This window comes from Salvelinus fontinalis, chromosome 34 (assembly GCF_029448725.1).
Source record: "Salvelinus fontinalis isolate EN_2023a chromosome 34, ASM2944872v1, whole genome shotgun sequence".
NCBI classification, from domain to species: Eukaryota; Metazoa; Chordata; class Actinopteri; order Salmoniformes; family Salmonidae; genus Salvelinus; species Salvelinus fontinalis.
In genome coordinates this window covers 11,348,075-11,367,171 of record NC_074698.1, presented here as the reverse complement: position 1 = coordinate 11,367,171, position 19,097 = coordinate 11,348,075, and the positions used below count along the sequence as shown (strand labels likewise).

Genomic DNA, 19,097 nt, shown 5'->3' with positions numbered 1-19,097 from the left:
CATGTTTCAGTTATTGCAAGAGTATACTTGTCAAGGGGCATTAATCGTTGGAGTTTAGTGATCTAGAAGTACATATTTTCATTACTACCTTGTTTTAAATCCATGAAACAAATACTCAACACATTTAAGATCAAAAATGGTTTTAATTCCCAAGATGATACAAATTGTGAATTCTGTAAACCATTGCATAATGTTGCAGTACAATTGAACAAGTTAATGATACTCTACAAGCAAAAGATTCAATACCTCCTACTTAATTTTGAGTAAAAAGCCAAATCCTTTCTTTGATTCCATAAAGAGGATCAACTTTAACACAGGGGAACTCCCATTGATCATTTCTATGGGGTAGTTGAATACTAATTCAACATACAATGTCCTATTTGTCCATACTTTATTGTAACAAAATAAAAGGGACATGTTTCTCATTCGTAATACAAATGTCTACTTCCATCGACATCAGCGTAAATACATATGAACTACAGTTCACAATTTAAGAATCTTTTATCCTACAGTCATAACTGAAACCCTGAGAAAATAAAATGTATTTCCCCCTCCCCTTAATCATTACACTGATAAATACAGAGACCGGAAAACTGCATGTGTTTAAGTATTACATTTATTTCATTGTATAGCAATTCACAAAACTAGATGCTACATCATAGCTAATGGATGAACTGCTCTCCGTATTAGTCCAGTGACCTATTAAATATCTAATTTAGAACGGTACATTCAATATATCAGGGTTTCTATGTTAAATGAACATTTTGAAATGAACTATTGGGAACAATTAAATGTTTTTACAAAAGTTCTATGCTGCAATATGCATGTTCTCTCTCCATACTAAATTGGAACAGCGTCATAAATTTATGTATGTACAAGATTGCATAAAATCTTCAGGTTCCATGATCACAATATTTAATAAAACAAAGAAACAAACACTTCACAAGAATTCAAAATAGATTATGCTAATCCACTGCAGAGCATTGTTACATCTCAATTACATTTACAAAACAAAGAGTCATAGTTGGTGCTTTTCTTTAACAGTAAATGTCTGTTTTTTCTTGTGCCAATGAAGTTGAGTACAGAAGGAATCATATTTATTGGTGGTAGGTATTGTGGCATGTTATGAAGACTGATATGGCAAATACAGACAGATGAAGAAGCAGTATTCATCATTCTAAGGTTGCCCTAAGCCTCCCTTACGAAACATGTAGTCTGGTTCAAAACGGCCCTTCTCTGATCACTTGCGAATGCTAGCTCTTTACATAGAATTCGTAACTTTTCAGAACGACAAAGCAAATTTTACCACTCGAATCATTAAGTGATATTATCGAAAAAATCTAAATCATCTGAGTGGTATCCACCACAGATTTTAATTGGGGAGATTATGGTACATACAATTATCTAAAGGCACTAGAATTTGGATTATTTTTCAGTTTTACTGTAATATAACAATTTACCCTCAATGAAGTCACCCCTCATTAAGAGTAATACTCTTCAAATGCCAGTTAAAATATGACATTTTAACATAAGGCACCGATTTATAAAAAATAAAAAATAAAATTGGTCCATAGTAAAAGAACATTAGTTTAACATGGCCATAACATTGAATGATTTAGAGCTATATTTATAAAACATGAAGATTAAGTTTTTTTCTTTTTCAGTGTAAAAGGGAGATGTATACTTAGTATGCCACATTGAAGAGGGGTTAAGGACCAAGAACGAATGAGTGATAAGAGTTGCTCCTTAAAACTTACTCACGTCTGTATCTGCCATTGATGCTGGTTTAAATAAATCAAGTTCTGTCATTTCACCCGTCAATGACTCATTCAAATATCTAACCAATAAACAAATGATACACTATCGCCATCTTTCCAATGACTGCAGTAAATTGTGAATTAAAACGTGAAGAAAACACCAGTCAAATGAAAGCACATTAGTCAAAGTGTACTCTATACTCCTGACAGCATACAAGTAGTGCACAACCATCAATATTTAAAACGGATTAAGAGATTTTAGCTGTAAAGTGAAAAGATAAACATACTTCAAAATCGTACTCATCACAGGCGGTTGGTTGGGGAGGACGGGCTTGTGGTATTGGCTGGAGCGGAATGGTATCAAATTCCATTCGTGCCGTTCCAGACATTATTATGAGCCGTCCTCCCCTCAGCAGCCTCCACTCACTCGTCTATATGGCCACTTAAGAATATGAACATGTCACTAACTTGTAGACAACTAGAATTGTGTATGCTGCTAACCAGTCATTTGTTTTACCAAAAAAGGATGCCATTAGTTTCTGTAAATGCACACCAATCTACATAAGATGTTTGGTTTGTTTCAAATCGGGTTAACGATTTGCTTAGATTACTGAAATTAAGTTGTAAAAATAAAAAAGGAAACATAACAATAAAGATCTTTGGTAAAACTACAAATGGGCTTCAAGTCCATTACTATTGTCAGCAAAAGCAGTTGGCATAGTTCTTTCTGTCATTGAACCATTGAAGAGAATGTTATACTAATTGTACATTTCAATACATATTTTTTAAATGTAACTACAAGAACAAACTACAACACCACTTTGGTTCATTTGAGTCAAGTCCACATCAACTTAGTTGGCATCACAGGAAAAAAACCTGTGGTATATTAAAAATTGGGGTGAGCATTTACTGTTGCCCCGTAGCTTTATTAGGATTCTCCAACAACCAATTTAAGAATCGAGACATTCTACAGCAGTACATTGAATGGCCTGTAACAATGTTTCGAAGATTCACAAAAGTACCCCTTTACTGACTAAAAGAAATGCACAATTTAATCAAAAGAGTCTTTGTTTAAGTGGTACTTTACTTGAACTATAACATTATAGAAGTTATAAACTTGGTATACTAAATGTTAGACATCATGACATATGTCTCAATGTTAGGTAACAATTGTTATGATGCCATTTTGATATATATTAAGTAAAACGTGTTACTGCTTACCATGTGTGACAATTTAGGCTTCTGATGTCTGAAATCTGAACTGTGTATGCACAATAACATTCAAGAATGTAAATGCATTACAACTATATGTATACATCTTTCTCTCAGCAGCAACAAAGCTTGTGAAGTGATCGACTCTACAGTATGCTAGACTGACAATACAAATATATCTGGCAGTGATCTAGATTTGTAGCTGGTTAACGTATGACGCGTATAAGACATGCAATAGAATTGTTTTGCCTGCCATTTTAACATGATAAACATGAGGGAACACAATACTTTTATTTTAGGAGAAACACAAGTTTAGTTTTTCTGAGTTTCTGAATTACCATCCATGTAAATGTAAACAATTTTATTTCTCAATTCTTATAACTAAGTTACAAATCGTGTACCTGGGAATATATATATGGTTTTCTACTGAACATACTAATTGCTGTAAATATTAAAAAGGACCGAGATATAGAGAGAGGAAAAATACATATTTAGAACACAGTAGAAGGTCATTTCAATTAGATTAACCTAGCTAAGCACATTACACTGTCGTATTTGAAAACACAACTTACAGGTTCAACACCAATGATGCATCTTACAACAAACACTAGTCTAAAATGTATAGCAGAGCCTGTTTTTATCTTGTTTACAAACAACACCAGAGTTGTTTCCTTGCTTGCATACTCTCAACCACTAAATCAAAGCCGCACCAAAAAAGCACCATTGCCTGTTTAGACCAGGAAAATATATTGTTTGTAAGTGTGAAGTCAGGACACAGGCACTGACAAGATTTATATCTTCATACAACTATAATCTGAGGAAATACTTTGACATAGGATTGAGCAATACACTATGGCATATACATATGATGCAAAGTAACTAAATTAAGTAGACATATATGCAGAAATGTGTGCAGAAGCTTTGACTACCTGTGTCTGCTTTTACAACAATCCTCTAAGCATCGATGCTCATGGTTATCATCTAAGGCAAGGCACTTGAGACTAGAGTAGAGGCCAAGTATCAGATATGTTCTAGACATGTTTGAGAGCTAGTAGGAATCCTATAAAATTCACCATGTCAGACTTATGTACATCAAGACATGCTCCTCTAACAACTACATCATGAACAATTCAGTAAATCATTAAAAAGACAATTGATTTCCTAACTGCTTTAGCATAAATGTGCCTTACTGACATTACAGCTGCTGGTGATGCCTAAAATGCATTCAAACGTGTGTACTTATTTGATGGAAATGTGTAAATTAAAGAATGAAAAGTAGAAACTATAGTTTCTATGAAAACTAACAAGATATATAGAACTATACCATGATTTAACAATAGGAAACATGAAATATTCTAGTATGTTTCACAGTACACACAAAAGCTCGATACATTAGCATATTAAGAAAAATAATATGTAAATCTAAGAAACAAAAACAGCTCAAAGCTAATTTTAAAAATACCCTTTAACAAATTCCCAGGTCAACAAAGTGCTTTACGAGAAATCAATCTTCACAAAGATGGTTGCAATACTAATAATATTGTCTGACTTATGTGTTTCAGTGATAAATTCTAATTAGGCCCACTTGAACTATGGATGCCCAAACTTTTGGGAAAATGGAAGTGATCCATTACAATACAAAATTACATACTACATTTAAGTACTTGATTTATCAAACACCATTTATGTAGTTCAAATCAAACTATTAATTGAATTACTATATGAATACTGAAACACAAAATGCTATTTAGAAAATGTAAGCATACTATATGTATTAGTAGTTCTTCAAAGGGCAAATTCCTTAAGTAGTACCTTGAATAATTGTACATCACCACTTCAATATTTTTGTCTTACAGTATGGACATTCTGATTTACTAGGTGCACAGTTCTTACAAAGTACATAATGTTGGCAAGGCTGCAGGACTATGCAACGATCATGCGTTTGGCAAACTATACATTTCTTTGACTGAAGCTGATATATTACCTGTGTTGGGAAGAGAAGAGTTTGTATCAGAAACTACTCGCAACAGAATAACTCAATACAATGATTCCAAGCAAGATCTTAAACACATGTTTCACTAGGCTAAATAGTCTGCCATAATGTATATCCTGATCACTATAAATAAGAATGTGCTTAGTATCTGGCCCGTCTTACCCCGTCTATAAGGTCTAGGTCAGTGCGCAGCTGGCTCTGGATGGAGTGGAGCTTTGGTAGAGGGAGCTGGTCCAGGTCTCCATAGCTTCTAAGCAGGGGTGTGCTAGGGGAGCGACACAGCACGTCAAAGTCCCCCTGGAGCTCCTTCAGCTTGCGCTCCGTGTCCTCTCGCTTCTGCTCTGCCAGCTGCCGCTCCGCCTCGGCCGACTTTGCTTGTTCTTTTGCATCATGGGAGTCTTTCTGCCAGGCCTCACATGCCTGGAACAGACAGACATGTCAAATATATAAATTGGTTTAACAAGGGTCAGGATGTATTGCTTACTGAGGCAGTGCCTTTAGTTCATGTCATAGTTCTTGCATGGGACTAGTGTCTGACCTGCTTGACCTGGTGCCAGGCGTCTTCCCATTGCTTGATCTTCCTCTTTGCCTCATCCAGCTCCCTGAAGAGCCGGTTCAGGTCAGCGCTGCTGCTCACAGTGGTGGATCCCAGGCTGCTGAACACTGGTGATGGGCTGGGAGAGAAGTTGCCACTCACAAAGTCCCATATGCTGCTAGCTCCCCCATTCAAACCTACAAGGTGGGATCAGGACAATTGTTTGTCAAAGCGCAACAACAACAAAAAAACAGTAGAGTGATGTATTTATGAATTGTTGATGATGCCTCAAGTAAAATAATAATGCTTACTCTTGCATGTTTGTCAAGATTGCTAGTAAATATTCTATTGTTAACTTACCCAGAGAGTTCTGAGAGGAGGTAGGTGTTCCCAGAAGGCCATGCTCAGGTTTGGTTAGCAGGCCCTGAGGCTGAGTTTGCTGTGGAGCCATTCCTGACAACAGGCACTGGGACAGGGACTGGGAGAGGGAGCTCAGAGGGGAGGCAGAGAGCGAGGAGTTGGAATTCAACGAAGAAGACCGTGCAAGGGAGCCAGGAATGTTGACCGGAGCGGATCCTCCCAGCATCCTTTGACCTAAGAGGGCAACAGGAAGCGTAAATCAATTTCGCAATCGTTTAAAAACGCAGAAAAGACTGTTAAGTCAATTGTGTTCAATGTTTCAAACAAGGTTTGCTTACTTAAACCAAGACTGTTGTTTTCTTGCTCCTCAAACTCTTTATCAAGAGAGGCAACATTGATGTCACAAAAATTCAGGTCAAGAGCAGAACCTGAAAGAAAAGGCAAGTCGTTTTTTTATTAGGAAAATAAGTATTCCTTGTATGAAGAAATACATTCACCCCTCAAACAAGTTTGTACAATACAAGTATAATTACCTATAACTGACTCCACAGTATTGCTCCCAGGATAGAATGGGGTTGCTTTTGCATTCATTGTTGATAAGGTGGTGGGTGAGGAACTATCCGATCCAATACTGGAGGCCAGGCTAGATTCTATACTGGACGTTATGCTGGATGCCAGAGGGTTCATCCCAGAGAATACACTATTGTGTGTCTGTAAAACAGGCGTACATAGTAAGGCATTGTTTCATTAATAGTGTCAATTTGAGCAATACTTAGCTTTACTACATTGGTGCTTGGTTAAGAAGTAAGACAAGCCAGATACCGTGCCTGGTCATATGCTTTAGATGGGAGACCATGAATAGGCATTTTTATCAAGTCAATTGGACGGGTCCCAATGACTTTGAAATTATAACAGCAAAACCCTTTTGCCTCTACATGAATACCTTTAAATATAAATTGTTCTACATATCACTAGCAGTGTTTCCCCTATGATATTTTTCAGGCAGAGGGGGCAAAATTGCAGTTTTAAATCTAAGTTCCTGCAATTCTACACATTTTGCCATGGCTTATGCTATCAGTGACTCAAACGTTACATATCAATGGGTGTCCCATGCCATTTTTGGAATTTTAGATTCTCCCTGACTGTATTGTTTTTATTTTGGTGATTGTTAGTTCTCAAAGATGAACTTGTTAAAAAAAATATATAGCTCCATTATCTTTTCTACATACTTTATATCTGGTTTTAGTCATTTAAGTTTACACTTAAAATGATTCTCCATAACAATCAAGTTTTTTGAACCGGCGGTAAATTAATATTATGGGGGACTAGCTTCTAGGAATACAAAGGCAGTGGCAAATGCTTTAGTTATTCACCTGCTTGTCTTGGTCCATCATCTTTTGATCACTATGTCCCTTATAGTTCTTTATCTGAAAACAGACAGCACATTCACATGACCCAACACTTAAACCCAGCAATTGGCTGGGTCTTAGAAAGCCAACACATTTCGCAAAAGTGAAGAAAATTCAGTTAATAAATCAGTCATCTGCAGCCCTATCAAAAGAGAGAAAATGTCTAATGTCATCACCACAACTCATTAAGACAGTCTAAAATTAAATAAGCAGACATTTGTTTTATAACTAATAGATAACATGTTCCATATCCAAACAATGTCTAATCTACGTTCATAAAATGTTAAGCACAACACTGAATTTGACCTGGAACGGGTAAACTATTATTTATTTTGCCTTGGTTGTTCATTTCAGTGTTCACCAAGTCATCACAAATTTATAGAAAATGACGTAACATAAAAAAAAGTGACTGACAAATAATTTAATATGGAAATAAATTCAAAATTCTGAATCAAAAGAATGGAATGTATGACCAAAGTGTGTATATCAGTGGGTCAGGCCCTACACTAAGCTGAGTACAGGGGTCTTCCCGTAAGGACGGGGAAAGAGAGAGCGCAGTCTTATTGTAGTACCTGATCCTCGCGTTCAAAGCCGGGCGCTTTGGGATAGTTAGACGTCAGAGATGACACACTTGACGTGGTGGACTCTGAACATAAGCTACCATTAGTTAAGCATTTGGACCTGCCGATGGGTCCGATTGGGGACAATGAACTGTTGCTTCCTGAGCATGGCGTTACAGTCGGACTATTAGAATATGAAACCTGAGGGAGAGAAGTACACATGGACTTAATAGGGTTTTAGAGCCAGCCAAACAAACCCAGCTTTCCTAACGAGGCCAGAGAGCAGATGATAACTGAAGATGTTTAGATGGAATATTGGCTTCAGAGAGAGAAAATGACACTGAATTTAAGGTTTGGTTTCTGTTGAATCCTGTATTAATTTGAATTAGGTTGTATGTTTCTTGGTGCACTAGTACTACCAGAAACAAAATGATGTTACAAACTAGTGAAATACAAGGCAAGTACAGAAAACAGAAGAACGGAAACAGAAAATGACAAGAATATACAAAACAAAGGTGTGACATAAATTAACAGCTTAAATATCTATTCAGGGTCTAATCTATAAATTGTATCTAATCTATTGACAGCATGTTTTTCCATACAAACAGAGATGCCTTTGTAAAAGACCGTGGAGAGAAGCAGAGAGGGAGTAGTAATCAGATCACATACATTCCCCACTTGGCCGTTGTTGATGCTGCTGATGGAGTGTGCACTGCTGCCCCACTCGCTGACCGGACACTCTGAATACTGCTGAGAGCCCAGGTTGGCCTGGGAGCCAGACTGCATCGCTGTTAGCAACGAGTTCATGGTCTCTTCCGTGGATGGAATTCCTGAAAAAGTACACAGACAGGAGGTTTTAACTTTGAAAGGTTGCCAACAAGAAAGACAGCGGTGACTTATTTTGAGGAGCTTCACTTACTTTCTACATGCGCAAACGCACAGAAGGGCCCTCTAGGACAATAACCAGTTTGCCTCATGTCATTGCATTTGGTGGATTTGTAGATCTGAAGTGAGAAAGACAGGTTTCTCTGCTCATAACTGTGGCATTTTCCCAAATCAAGGTTTGACAGATTCCCCATTGCAAGAGACAAAATGTGCTAAGCGTTTATAAAGTCTCCAATGTCCCACTTACCTCTGGGTGGAACTGCTGTTCAGTGCGTGAGTGACAGTATTGACAGCTGTCTCCGCTGTCACACTTCGATGGCTCTCCCCACTCATCCCCATGTTTCACATTGGGACACGGAGTTGACCTGACACATCATTTAAGAGGTTAACTACATATTACAGAATAATTACACAGTTGTCAAAAGGCATTCTCTTTGTCGTTAGACAGTCCTAAACGCCTACCTGTATTTGAACTTGCGTGGATTTCGTCTTCTGTCTCTACTATTGTGGTAGTGAGGGCAGGCATAGCCCTGTCTGCATAGTCGTGGAGGCTTGGTGCACTGCTCTGTTTTGTAGTTCGCTAAAACAAAATTGGTGTCTGGAAGGAAAGCACACGAGTTTGTTGCATGCACACAATAAAACAATTATTGGGGATAGTCAGATTAATATAATCGTTTGACTTCAAACGTTTACATGCTTTTCAAGAACGAGTCCCCTAATAATCCTGTTTACATAGACATCTGAAATCAGGCTAGCTGACGGGACTTTGATGAATGCATAAAAAAATGTAATAATAATAATAATAATAATAATACGCTAATGAAAATAAACGTTCTACCACAGCGACCATGTTATTTTTGCGAAAACATTTAGATTCTTAGACAAAGTTCGTATGGTGAAAACTATTTCTACTATGCATACTTCAGTTTTTCCGAACTCACTTCACTCGCACAAGAGGAAGCTCGTGCACACCTCTGAACTCTGATTAAATCATTTACATGTCCTAATAAGGAGAAAGATTGTCCCGAAAAGCAGGTGTTTCAATCGGCGTATGCTTACTACCATTATGATCTTACACCAAATAAGCAGAGTAAGGTGTTTACATGACTAATGCCATACTCTGCCTTCTGCCATAATCAGTCTTATATTGATTTATTAATGTGCATATAAACATACTCATTGTAAGACATTCTGTTCTTGACCTAATGCCAAATTATAACGCAACAGGTCAAGGAAATCCAATCATTAGAAAAATAATGTGGCACTGGGTGACATCAACACCAGAATCGATGCGTCTGCTGCTCACCCTGCCACCGGGGGTCCTCTGTAAGAGTCTTCTCTATCATGGCTTGGCTGGCCAGTACTCCAGGCTGTAGATCAGGGATACCCTCTCCAGATCCCAACTGGCCATTCTGGAGGGCTTCCTGTGCCTGGATCTCTCTGTGCACATGAAGAAGATCAGTGAGAGAGCTACTACACAAAACAAAAACAAAAAAAGAGGAAGAGACAAATGTAGAATATTCAGGCAATGCCTTGCTCTTAGACTTGTTCTGCTCAAAGTTGCTAGGCAACGCTTGAGCGTGCTTCTGATACCACATTTAATGTTGTTTTTGTTGAATTATTTCAAGCTCCCATTCCTTAAAGTGACGTCATTCATGGAACGTTGGACAGGGTATTGCTATTTTCTAGTGACAGGAATTTAAAATGTGAACACATGGTTCATAGTAAAAGAGCAAATGTATGTTATTGTTATGCTTAAGTCCATTGCTTGCATTACAGATATGGGCCTAGTTTTTGTATCCATCTCTGAGATGTGTGGGGTTATTACTTCAAATATACCACTGAATCTTTCATCCCATTAAAGAAATCACCATCATTTAACACTTTCATTGTTTGAACAGTATTGGTACTTAACAAAACCAACATCAACCCTGGCAATAAGTACACTATGACTGATGTCTATGAAGATAAAAATGGTGCTTTCATCTGCTCTTAGCCCCTGCCAATTCGAGAGGCATCAGGGAGACTAATTGAGCTAGGAAAATAGATTAACACGCTTCATTCTCCCACTGCCATGTATGGGCATGTACTGGAGTGGATACAGACGTATCACTTCAGCGGAGACAGCTAGGCCTACCATGTCGAATCAAAGTAGCACTAACAATGGTAGAGACGGGGTTGACAGCCAGCCTCAAAAATATAGTCTACGGGTAAATTTAAGAATTTCATTAAAACGATGATGTACGAATGGAATCAGTTGGTACATTTGGTCAGTGCATGGTCAGACCTTGCATGATTTATGCTTGTGTACTCAGCTAACTGGCTTAACAAGCCTATTCACATGTTCGTGAAGGTATGACACCTTGAGAACAGAGTGGTTACTAAAGGCATGATAGATCACCTGATATCGTAGACAGGGGGGCGGAGATCATGTGGGCCATGGGCAAAGGCGCAGTGTAGGCCGTTCTTCACGCAGTGCCCGCGGGCATCAGTTTCATGGATACAGGTACCAGTCTTGTAATAGCGAAGATGGTACTTCCGCTCTGTGTCACCAGTGGTCCGGTGCAAGTAAGGACAGCTAGACAGGAAAGGAAACGATGATTAGACAAATGCAGACTTCCTCATTAAAATGATCAGGATTTGATGTGACAGATACAATCTGCATAAAATCGGTCTCTACCCTATGTTTCTAGAATTCTATGCTGTGCTTATCCTAAGAAGTCATTCCACAGATTTTAATTGAAAGGAAACAGACCGATGCTGAAGGAATGAGTTACATCGGTCTTCCTCCCTGTATTAGTGGCAACCGTTCTTCTTGGTGCTTAATATGCACATCAGACAAACAAAAATGTAGCCAATGCCCACAGTGGGAGTCAGAGGAATGCAACGCCTTTTATAGATGCAGCGCTCTCACATGCTTTGATGTATGGTGAGGAATTAAACAGAAATAATAGCAACATCGCTATTAACGTGGTCAAATTCACATTGAAAATGCTAGATAACCAATCATTTTCTAAAATACAGCAAAAGCGTCTGACTCATCAACAGTAACCATGGCAACGGATGTGATGTCACGGGAAGAGAGCAGCCACTGGTAGAATGCGGAATAGGCCAGCAAGTGCTGGCTCTCATGCAGAGTTCAAAAATTGTATTGAACTTTCAATATGACAGCTGGTTGAATTGAGGAGCATTGTTTACTTACTGCTGTGAAATTCCAAATACACTGATACAGGAAACTGGAACTCAACCTCTCAATGATTAACCAACCCCCCTATAAAAAAAGTATTCAGTATGCTACATATTTGCCACAAATACTTTTAACATCGCATCTAGTCTCTACCTCTACATATCACTAAACTGTGGATCTGACCAAAGCACTTTAACCAGACCCGTGCCATTGAGTCTTGTCATTGAACTAGTGAGTGAGACGTTTCAAGTTACTCAATTTCTTTATGGTGCTCTGACACAAATAGGCCCAACTTATAGGAGTGGCTTGAATATCATGTTTCAGAGCTGTTCTTCTTAGTGTTGAACAGCATCTTTCTCAAGATATAATCTAGAACATCGATCCTGTCTTATTAAATAGGCTAGGTTATTAGCTGTATAGCCTGCTCCTTTCAGTGAACCTTTAATTCTGTTAATTTTGTAGGGAGATTGTAAAATCCCCAACCAACACATACAATATTAACATTTCCATATTTTTACTTTAACTGATAGCGCTGCCAGTAAGTATACTAACAAGTACATCTGCTCCAGTAGGCCAAGTATGGGCATTTTGTAATATTACTCAGGACCGGTTAGTAGTCCTGGGAAATGCCTGGGACTTCACGATACTTAGGTGCCGATACGTGTTGTGATTGGTTCCCCATTGAAAAAGATAGCTTGTTTTATATGAAGGAAAAATACTGGAGTTTTGGTGCAGGTATCCTCAACTAGAGCAGAAATAAAATTATGATATTATGAATACGATATTTCGTCATATCATATCCTGATATGTAAGTTCCCCCTTCACTACAGGGTAGCATTCTGTTTTCTACAATAACCCTGTGACTTTGTTACACCTGGGAACTGAATAATGTAGCTTTTATTTTAGGTAGATGCAGATGAACTGCTAATTTATGAATTTATTCATCCTTCCTTTGGTGTCTATCCGCACCACCACAAGCCTTCTCATATGTAATCTCAAGTGACAAACTGTATCCGCACAATTTGACTTGCTATATCATATTTTAGGCTACATCTATTACCATTTGTACATGCTATCATTATTATGATTGTGTCTTTACAAATGTGTAGGCTCATTTAGACCTATTCTTTGTTACTTTCATTTTCAGTAGATTGGTGTCACACCAGTAGTGATAACTACAGTTCTAAGAATGAGCTGAAGTGGCAAACCCCAAACATTCAAAATATGTTCCTCTGATTTTGTTAAAAAAATAAAGTGAAAATAGCTGATGCATTGAGGGTTGGGCCTAAAAATGTTGCAGTAGCCATTAAACAATAGAGCAAGAATATATAAAGACTTACATACTCCATTTCTCCCCTCAGTACATCTATATTAATTATCACAAAGGAGTAGTTATGCTTAGGCTGAGCTGATACTTGAATTAGGAAATCCCTCTTGTATTGTACTTGCATGAATTCACATGGAAACGTATCAATTCACGCTACTTAGGTTTCAATTAACATAATGATACAGTGCAAGTGGTAAAAACCAGACACTTCCATGTATAACTACTTGTGACAACATTAAGGATACAAATACAAAGCAGAAACTCGTTCATAGCGACCTCATTTTCAACGACTCGGGAACAATAAACATCGCTTGCTCGACCAATGGGAGAAGGCTATGTGCAAAGGCGGTTCAATCACGAGCAAGAAAACAGGGGGTGTGTTCATCGTTTCCTTGCAAGCTGGAGGAAGAAGCTCAACCCCACTCTGCAGCTCCAAACAGACGTGTGCAGCAAGAATTACAAAAAAACATCCATGAAATGACAATGAATGTGGTTAAATAATTCAGTTGGTTCCGCATTATTGAGAACCGCTGTCGTCCCACTCGGGGCCATGCGGATCGACATTAGCTCGAACAATAGACAAGTCAACAACACCATGTGCAAGCTAGGTCATCACCAAGCTCGTGGTGCGAGCTGAATTCTGTGCAACGAGGAATTTTCACTTCAGGAATTCGCATGAATCTGACTTCCTACTGAAACAATGCAGCATCCATAAAATATTAGCAACACCGTTATAAGTGTGCTCACTAAACTGGCAACCTGCCCAATTTGAGTGAATTCTCAACCGGAACAGCCACAACACAATATTGATAAGCATGATACAGTAGCAACAATCTAACCAAAACATAATAATTCACAGGGGGAAAATTAAGCTTCACACTTACTCCTCTCCATCTGGGCAAATGCCCGTAGTCTCGTCATATTTTGTGCAATAAACGTCAGGGCTGTAGTTAAAAGTTCCATCTCTTCTTCTAATCGGTCGTCTTCGCCTCTGGTTGAGGAAATGCCAATGAAAACATGTAAAGGGTCTATGTTGTGTGCACTTGTGCTGCAAGAAGAGAGGGCACTGTTCGGTCCTAAACTCCTTCAAATATCTGCAAAATGGAAAGACAAAGGCGGTGTTTATGACAGACACCACCAGACATTGTGTAAAAAGGTATTGAGTCCAAAGCTCAGGGGAAATATCACATTAACTTTGATAGAAATGTTACAGCTTCGCTATTTGAAATTAAAATTAAACACTATCTATGCTAAAGGTAAGGAGATAAACGTTTACACCATCTACAACTAATATTTGATTGACACTAGCTAGCTACGTAGCTGAATTTTACAATCACTCGAACTGCTAGAACTACTTGGTAGTAAAAGCTAGTAGCTATCTACTTTGACCATTCACATACAATCCACGCAAGATGTTCGGCGTTGCACTCTATCAAACAACCAGAACGTACGTCAAAACACATGCGTAGACAGACAGCAAATAAGGCCGAGGTGGAAAGAGGAAAAGGATAACACTGCTGGATGGCAAACCATTCAACTTCGCTAACGTTACCCAGTCCACGATAGCACGCTGACTGGCTAGCAAACGTTAATCACCATCCAAGTTTCTGCGAATTCCGCTTTTTAATGTTACGCCTTTTTTTTATGTGGAACATTTTCACGGTCACACAATACAATTATACAAATGTATTTGTTAAAATTCAGTTACTGTATCAATTTGAATATGTAGCTAGCAAGTTAGCGCTGGGCTAGCTGCGTGCATTGGGAAGAATTTACAAAAGGAAAAGCACCATGTTTTACTGCACTACGAGTAAAGGAATATCAAGCAGTCCAACTATAAAACAATATTCTGTACATAAAAGAAGCACGGTATTTTAACAAATACATCTTTGTCCATTTAACGTTTGCTTTACTTACGTATAGTGGGTTGGTTTCTCGGTTTGAGGAGAAGCGTTCGCCGCCGTTTTCGAAACCGACGGCATTTTCAGTCAAAACAATGAAACACGCCTGCGCGAACTGTCCAGTTTCGTGCCATTTGCGTACAAAGTGAGATTTGTTTCTTTATTCTGTAAATGTGTCTACCACGATCCGTGCGTATATTCAACATAACTCACAAATAAAACTTTGATGTGTGAATATATTAAAATAAAACTATAGTCCGGAAATATGTAAAACAAATATTTCACAAATTAAACCATAATCCGTGAATATGTATAACTATTTCAGATATTCACCATAAATCAAAAATAAATATGATCTGTAAATATATTCAATATAGCTCACAAATAAAACTACAATTTGAACAAATGTAGAAATATTTGCATGCAAATATTCAGAAATCCCTAACAATTACAACTTTGGAAAGTGTATTTGCGCATTCAAAGGGTGCTTGTGGATCTGTAATAATAGCAATAGTACAAAGTTACATAACAAGCAAAGCGCACTGTGCACATCCTCGAATCACATCAAAAATATGCTGACCAAAATCATCAGCAACCTCACCATGTTATGATGACCAAGGACAATGATACCAGTTCCTGTTCAGACAGACAGACTTCCCTCTCTCTCCCCCATTCTCTCCCTCCCACCCCCCTCTCTCTTCCTCCCACCCCCCATCTCTCTCTCTCTGTCCCTTCCCCATCTCTCTGCCCCCCCCCCCCCCCCATCTCCCCCTCTCTCTCCCTCCCCCCTCTCTCTGTCCATCCCCCATCTCTCTCTCCCTCCCATAAATGGGAGATTGACTAGTGGGGAGTTGCAGTAGGGTCCAAAAGCAGCTGGTCAAGTGTTATTGTCAGGTTAATAATTTTTACAACTTTGCCTTTTATTGAACAGGCACCATTGCCCAGCCCCTTGCAGTAGAGATGACCAGGGATGTTCTCTTGATAAGTGTGTGAATTGGACCATTGTTCTGTGCTGCTAAGCATTCAAAGTGTAATGAGTGCTTTTGGATGTCAGGGAAAATGTATGGAGTAAAAAGTACATTATTTTCTTTAGGAATGTAGTGAAGTAAAACTTATCAAGTACAGATACCTCAAAACACTACTTAAGTAGTACTTTAAAGTATTTTTACTTAAGTAGTTTACAACACAGCTTAATAGTTAATTGTTAATTCAGGAATGTGTCAATTATGAAGAACTACTCAGTAAAAAAAAATAAAAAATATCGGAGAAATGTTGCAAATCTTCTTTTTCAATCTGTTGTCTTTCAGGGACTTAACAGGGCAATTGATGCTTTGGCAGGACAAATCACTCTTTCCCGACTGGTGTGGAGGTATTAAGAAATTGTAACATTATCTGATTAGAAATGTTAGAAATTCAGCTACTGTTTTCTGCTCCGTATAGGCTTACTAGCTAGCCAAGTCATTTGTTGTGCATGCTTAGATAAATGTATTAATATGTTGTTTCCTAGTCAATACATGCATTCTGTGTCTGAGTACTGTCAGTTCAATACATTTCTGTATTGTGTTGCATCATTGAGTTAAGTACTGCCTCTGATCTGATGGACTCACTAAAACCACAAATGCTTCATTTGTAAATTATGTGTGTTGGAGTATACCTCTGGCGTATAAAATAAATAAAATGGTGCCGTTTATTGATAGAAGGAATTTGAAATTATTTATACTTTTACTTTTGAGACATAAGTATATTTTAGCAATTACATTTACTTTTGATACTTAAGTATATTTAAAACCAAATACTTTAGACTTTTCCTCAAGTAGTATTTTACTGGATGACTTTTACTTGACTCATTTCTATTAAGGTATCTTTACTTCAAATCAAGTATGACAATTGAGTACTTTTTCAACCACTGCAAGTAAGTTTAATTTAGGTGGTTTGTCTAAACAGGTGACGAGATCGCCTGCTAGCTACCGGTACACACACTCGGTATTGCATGCACCAATGGTCAAATTTAATATTCATACGAAAGTCATTTTTTGAACATTTTAACATAATTTGTTGAATAAATTAACGTTGTACTCACTTTCATTTCATGAAGCTGTTCTTTCTTCTAGCTAAGGACAAGAAGTACACAGTCGTGATGTAATTTCGTCACGTGACATAAAGATTATCCCAATGCATGGAGATAGCCGACTCTCATCTGAAGCTACATTTGTGGATTGCAATACATGGACAGGTGGGGGGGGGGGGAAATCAAAGAATTCTATAAACACAGAATACAGATCCACAGGCACTTTTTGAATGTGCAAATGCACATTCCACAGTTTTAAATGTCAGGGATTTCTGAACATTTGCTCACAAATCGTTCTATATTTGTTCAAATTGTAGTTTTATGTGTGAGCTATGTTGAATATATTTACAAATCATATATTTATTTTTATAAACTGGGTGATTTGAGCCCTGAATGCTGATTGGCTGACAGCCGTGGTATATCAGACCGTATACCATGGGTATGACAAAACATTTATTTTTACTGCTCTTTACGTTGGTAACCAGTTTTTAATAGCAATAAGGCACCTCAGGGGTTTGTGGTATATGGCCAATATCCGCGATGCGTCTTGCATAAGAACAGCCCTTAGCCGTGGTATATTGACCATATACCACAACCCTTCGTGCCTTATTGCTTAAGTGACTCATGGTCAATATTTGTGAAATATTTTTACATATTTACAGGTCATGGTTTATTTGTGTTACACCATAAAACTTTTCCCTGTAAATCTACATCATTATACTGCCACCAGAGTTGCAAGCTTAATACTGTAATTGTTTACAGCAGAGATGCTGTAATATATTTTACAGTACTATTTTCCTTATTGTAAAACATATCACAGCATCCCTGCTGTAAATTTAGAGGGATGCTGTAATGTTTTACAGTAAGGAAAATAGTACTGTGAAATATTTTGCATCATCTCTGCTGTAAAGCATAATTACAGTATTACGCTTGCAATTCTGGTGCCAGGATACTGCTGTAAATGTACACTGAAATTCTCTCTGAAATCTAAATGTAAGAAAAACAATACATTTGTAGATAAAATACATTTACTCAAAGTGGTAACAACATTAAAAACAAATGAAACAACAAAATTGACAATATAAGTAACAACAGTTAACCTCATAAGAACCTCATAAGAACCTCATTACAACACACATTTAATGGGAAGAGAGTGACAAAGAGAGGGAGTTCAAATTGAGATTGATCATAGATCTAGGATCAGGGGCAACTCTATAAGGGGGTTCAGAGGTGGGGAAACACAATGGGACAGTTTGGGCAGGAGAGCATCCAGGACAGAGAAGTCAGTGCAGTATCAGGTGCTCCTCATGGGGCTCACTAACAATCTTACTCAGTTCTGATTTGTCAGCTCTTCTCAAACCCTAGGTCAAGCATTGAGCAAGAAATAATAGAATGAGACAGAGAGCACCAGAGCTGTTACTCTGTGGGTAAAAACACAGATGACAAGGGACATATCAAGCTGGTATCGCGTGTGTGTATGTGTGTGTGTACTTACCTCACTAGAGGTCTTCGTTCAGAACAGCTGGATTCCTCTGGGCCACCTTGTCATGCACTTTGTCCCATCTTTAGGGTTCATGATCTTGGGTTGATTCGAACCAGGAATCTGTACAGCCATACGGTATATCCAATATAACTTCTGAAATCAATTTAGGCTGTTACGCTCGTCGTTGGAATGAGAAGAGGAAGACCAATGCGCAGCATGGTAACTATCCATTTTAATAAGAATACTTGAACAATGAACAAAAACAATAAACTGACAAACGACCGAGACAGTTCCGTATGGTGAAACACAGACACAGAAAATAACCACCCAGAAAACACAAAGAAAAACAGGCTACCTAAATATGGCTCCAATGAGAGACAACGACTGACACCTGCCTCTGATTGAGAACCATACTAGGCC

At 38.1% G+C, this 19,097-nt stretch overlaps 1 protein-coding gene across 3 annotated transcripts; it reads right to left on the bottom strand.

Annotated features, from left to right (window-relative positions):
- Positions 1–123: 123 nt before the first annotated feature.
- Positions 124–15,242, bottom strand: LOC129833089 (putative E3 ubiquitin-protein ligase UNKL). Of its 3 annotated transcripts, none has more exons than XM_055897380.1 (16): positions 15,143–15,242; positions 14,110–14,319; positions 11,113–11,289; positions 10,018–10,184; positions 9,174–9,309; positions 8,959–9,076; positions 8,746–8,830; positions 8,496–8,656; positions 7,839–8,027; positions 7,231–7,284; positions 6,391–6,568; positions 6,196–6,285; positions 5,858–6,091; positions 5,501–5,694; positions 5,125–5,382; positions 124–4,953 (listed from the first exon to the last, which is right to left on the bottom strand). In XM_055897380.1, the coding sequence occupies exons 1-16, from the start codon at positions 15,205–15,207 to the stop codon at positions 4,798–4,800; spliced, it is 2,472 nt and encodes an 823-aa protein (XP_055753355.1). In that variant the 5' UTR covers positions 15,208–15,242; the 3' UTR covers positions 124–4,797. The 3 variants fall into 3 exon arrangements, with proteins under 3 accessions (XP_055753355.1, XP_055753356.1, XP_055753357.1); XM_055897381.1 differs by having other exon boundaries at positions 10,018–10,151; XM_055897382.1 differs by lacking the exon at positions 7,839–8,027.
- Positions 15,243–19,097: the final 3,855 nt, after the last annotated feature.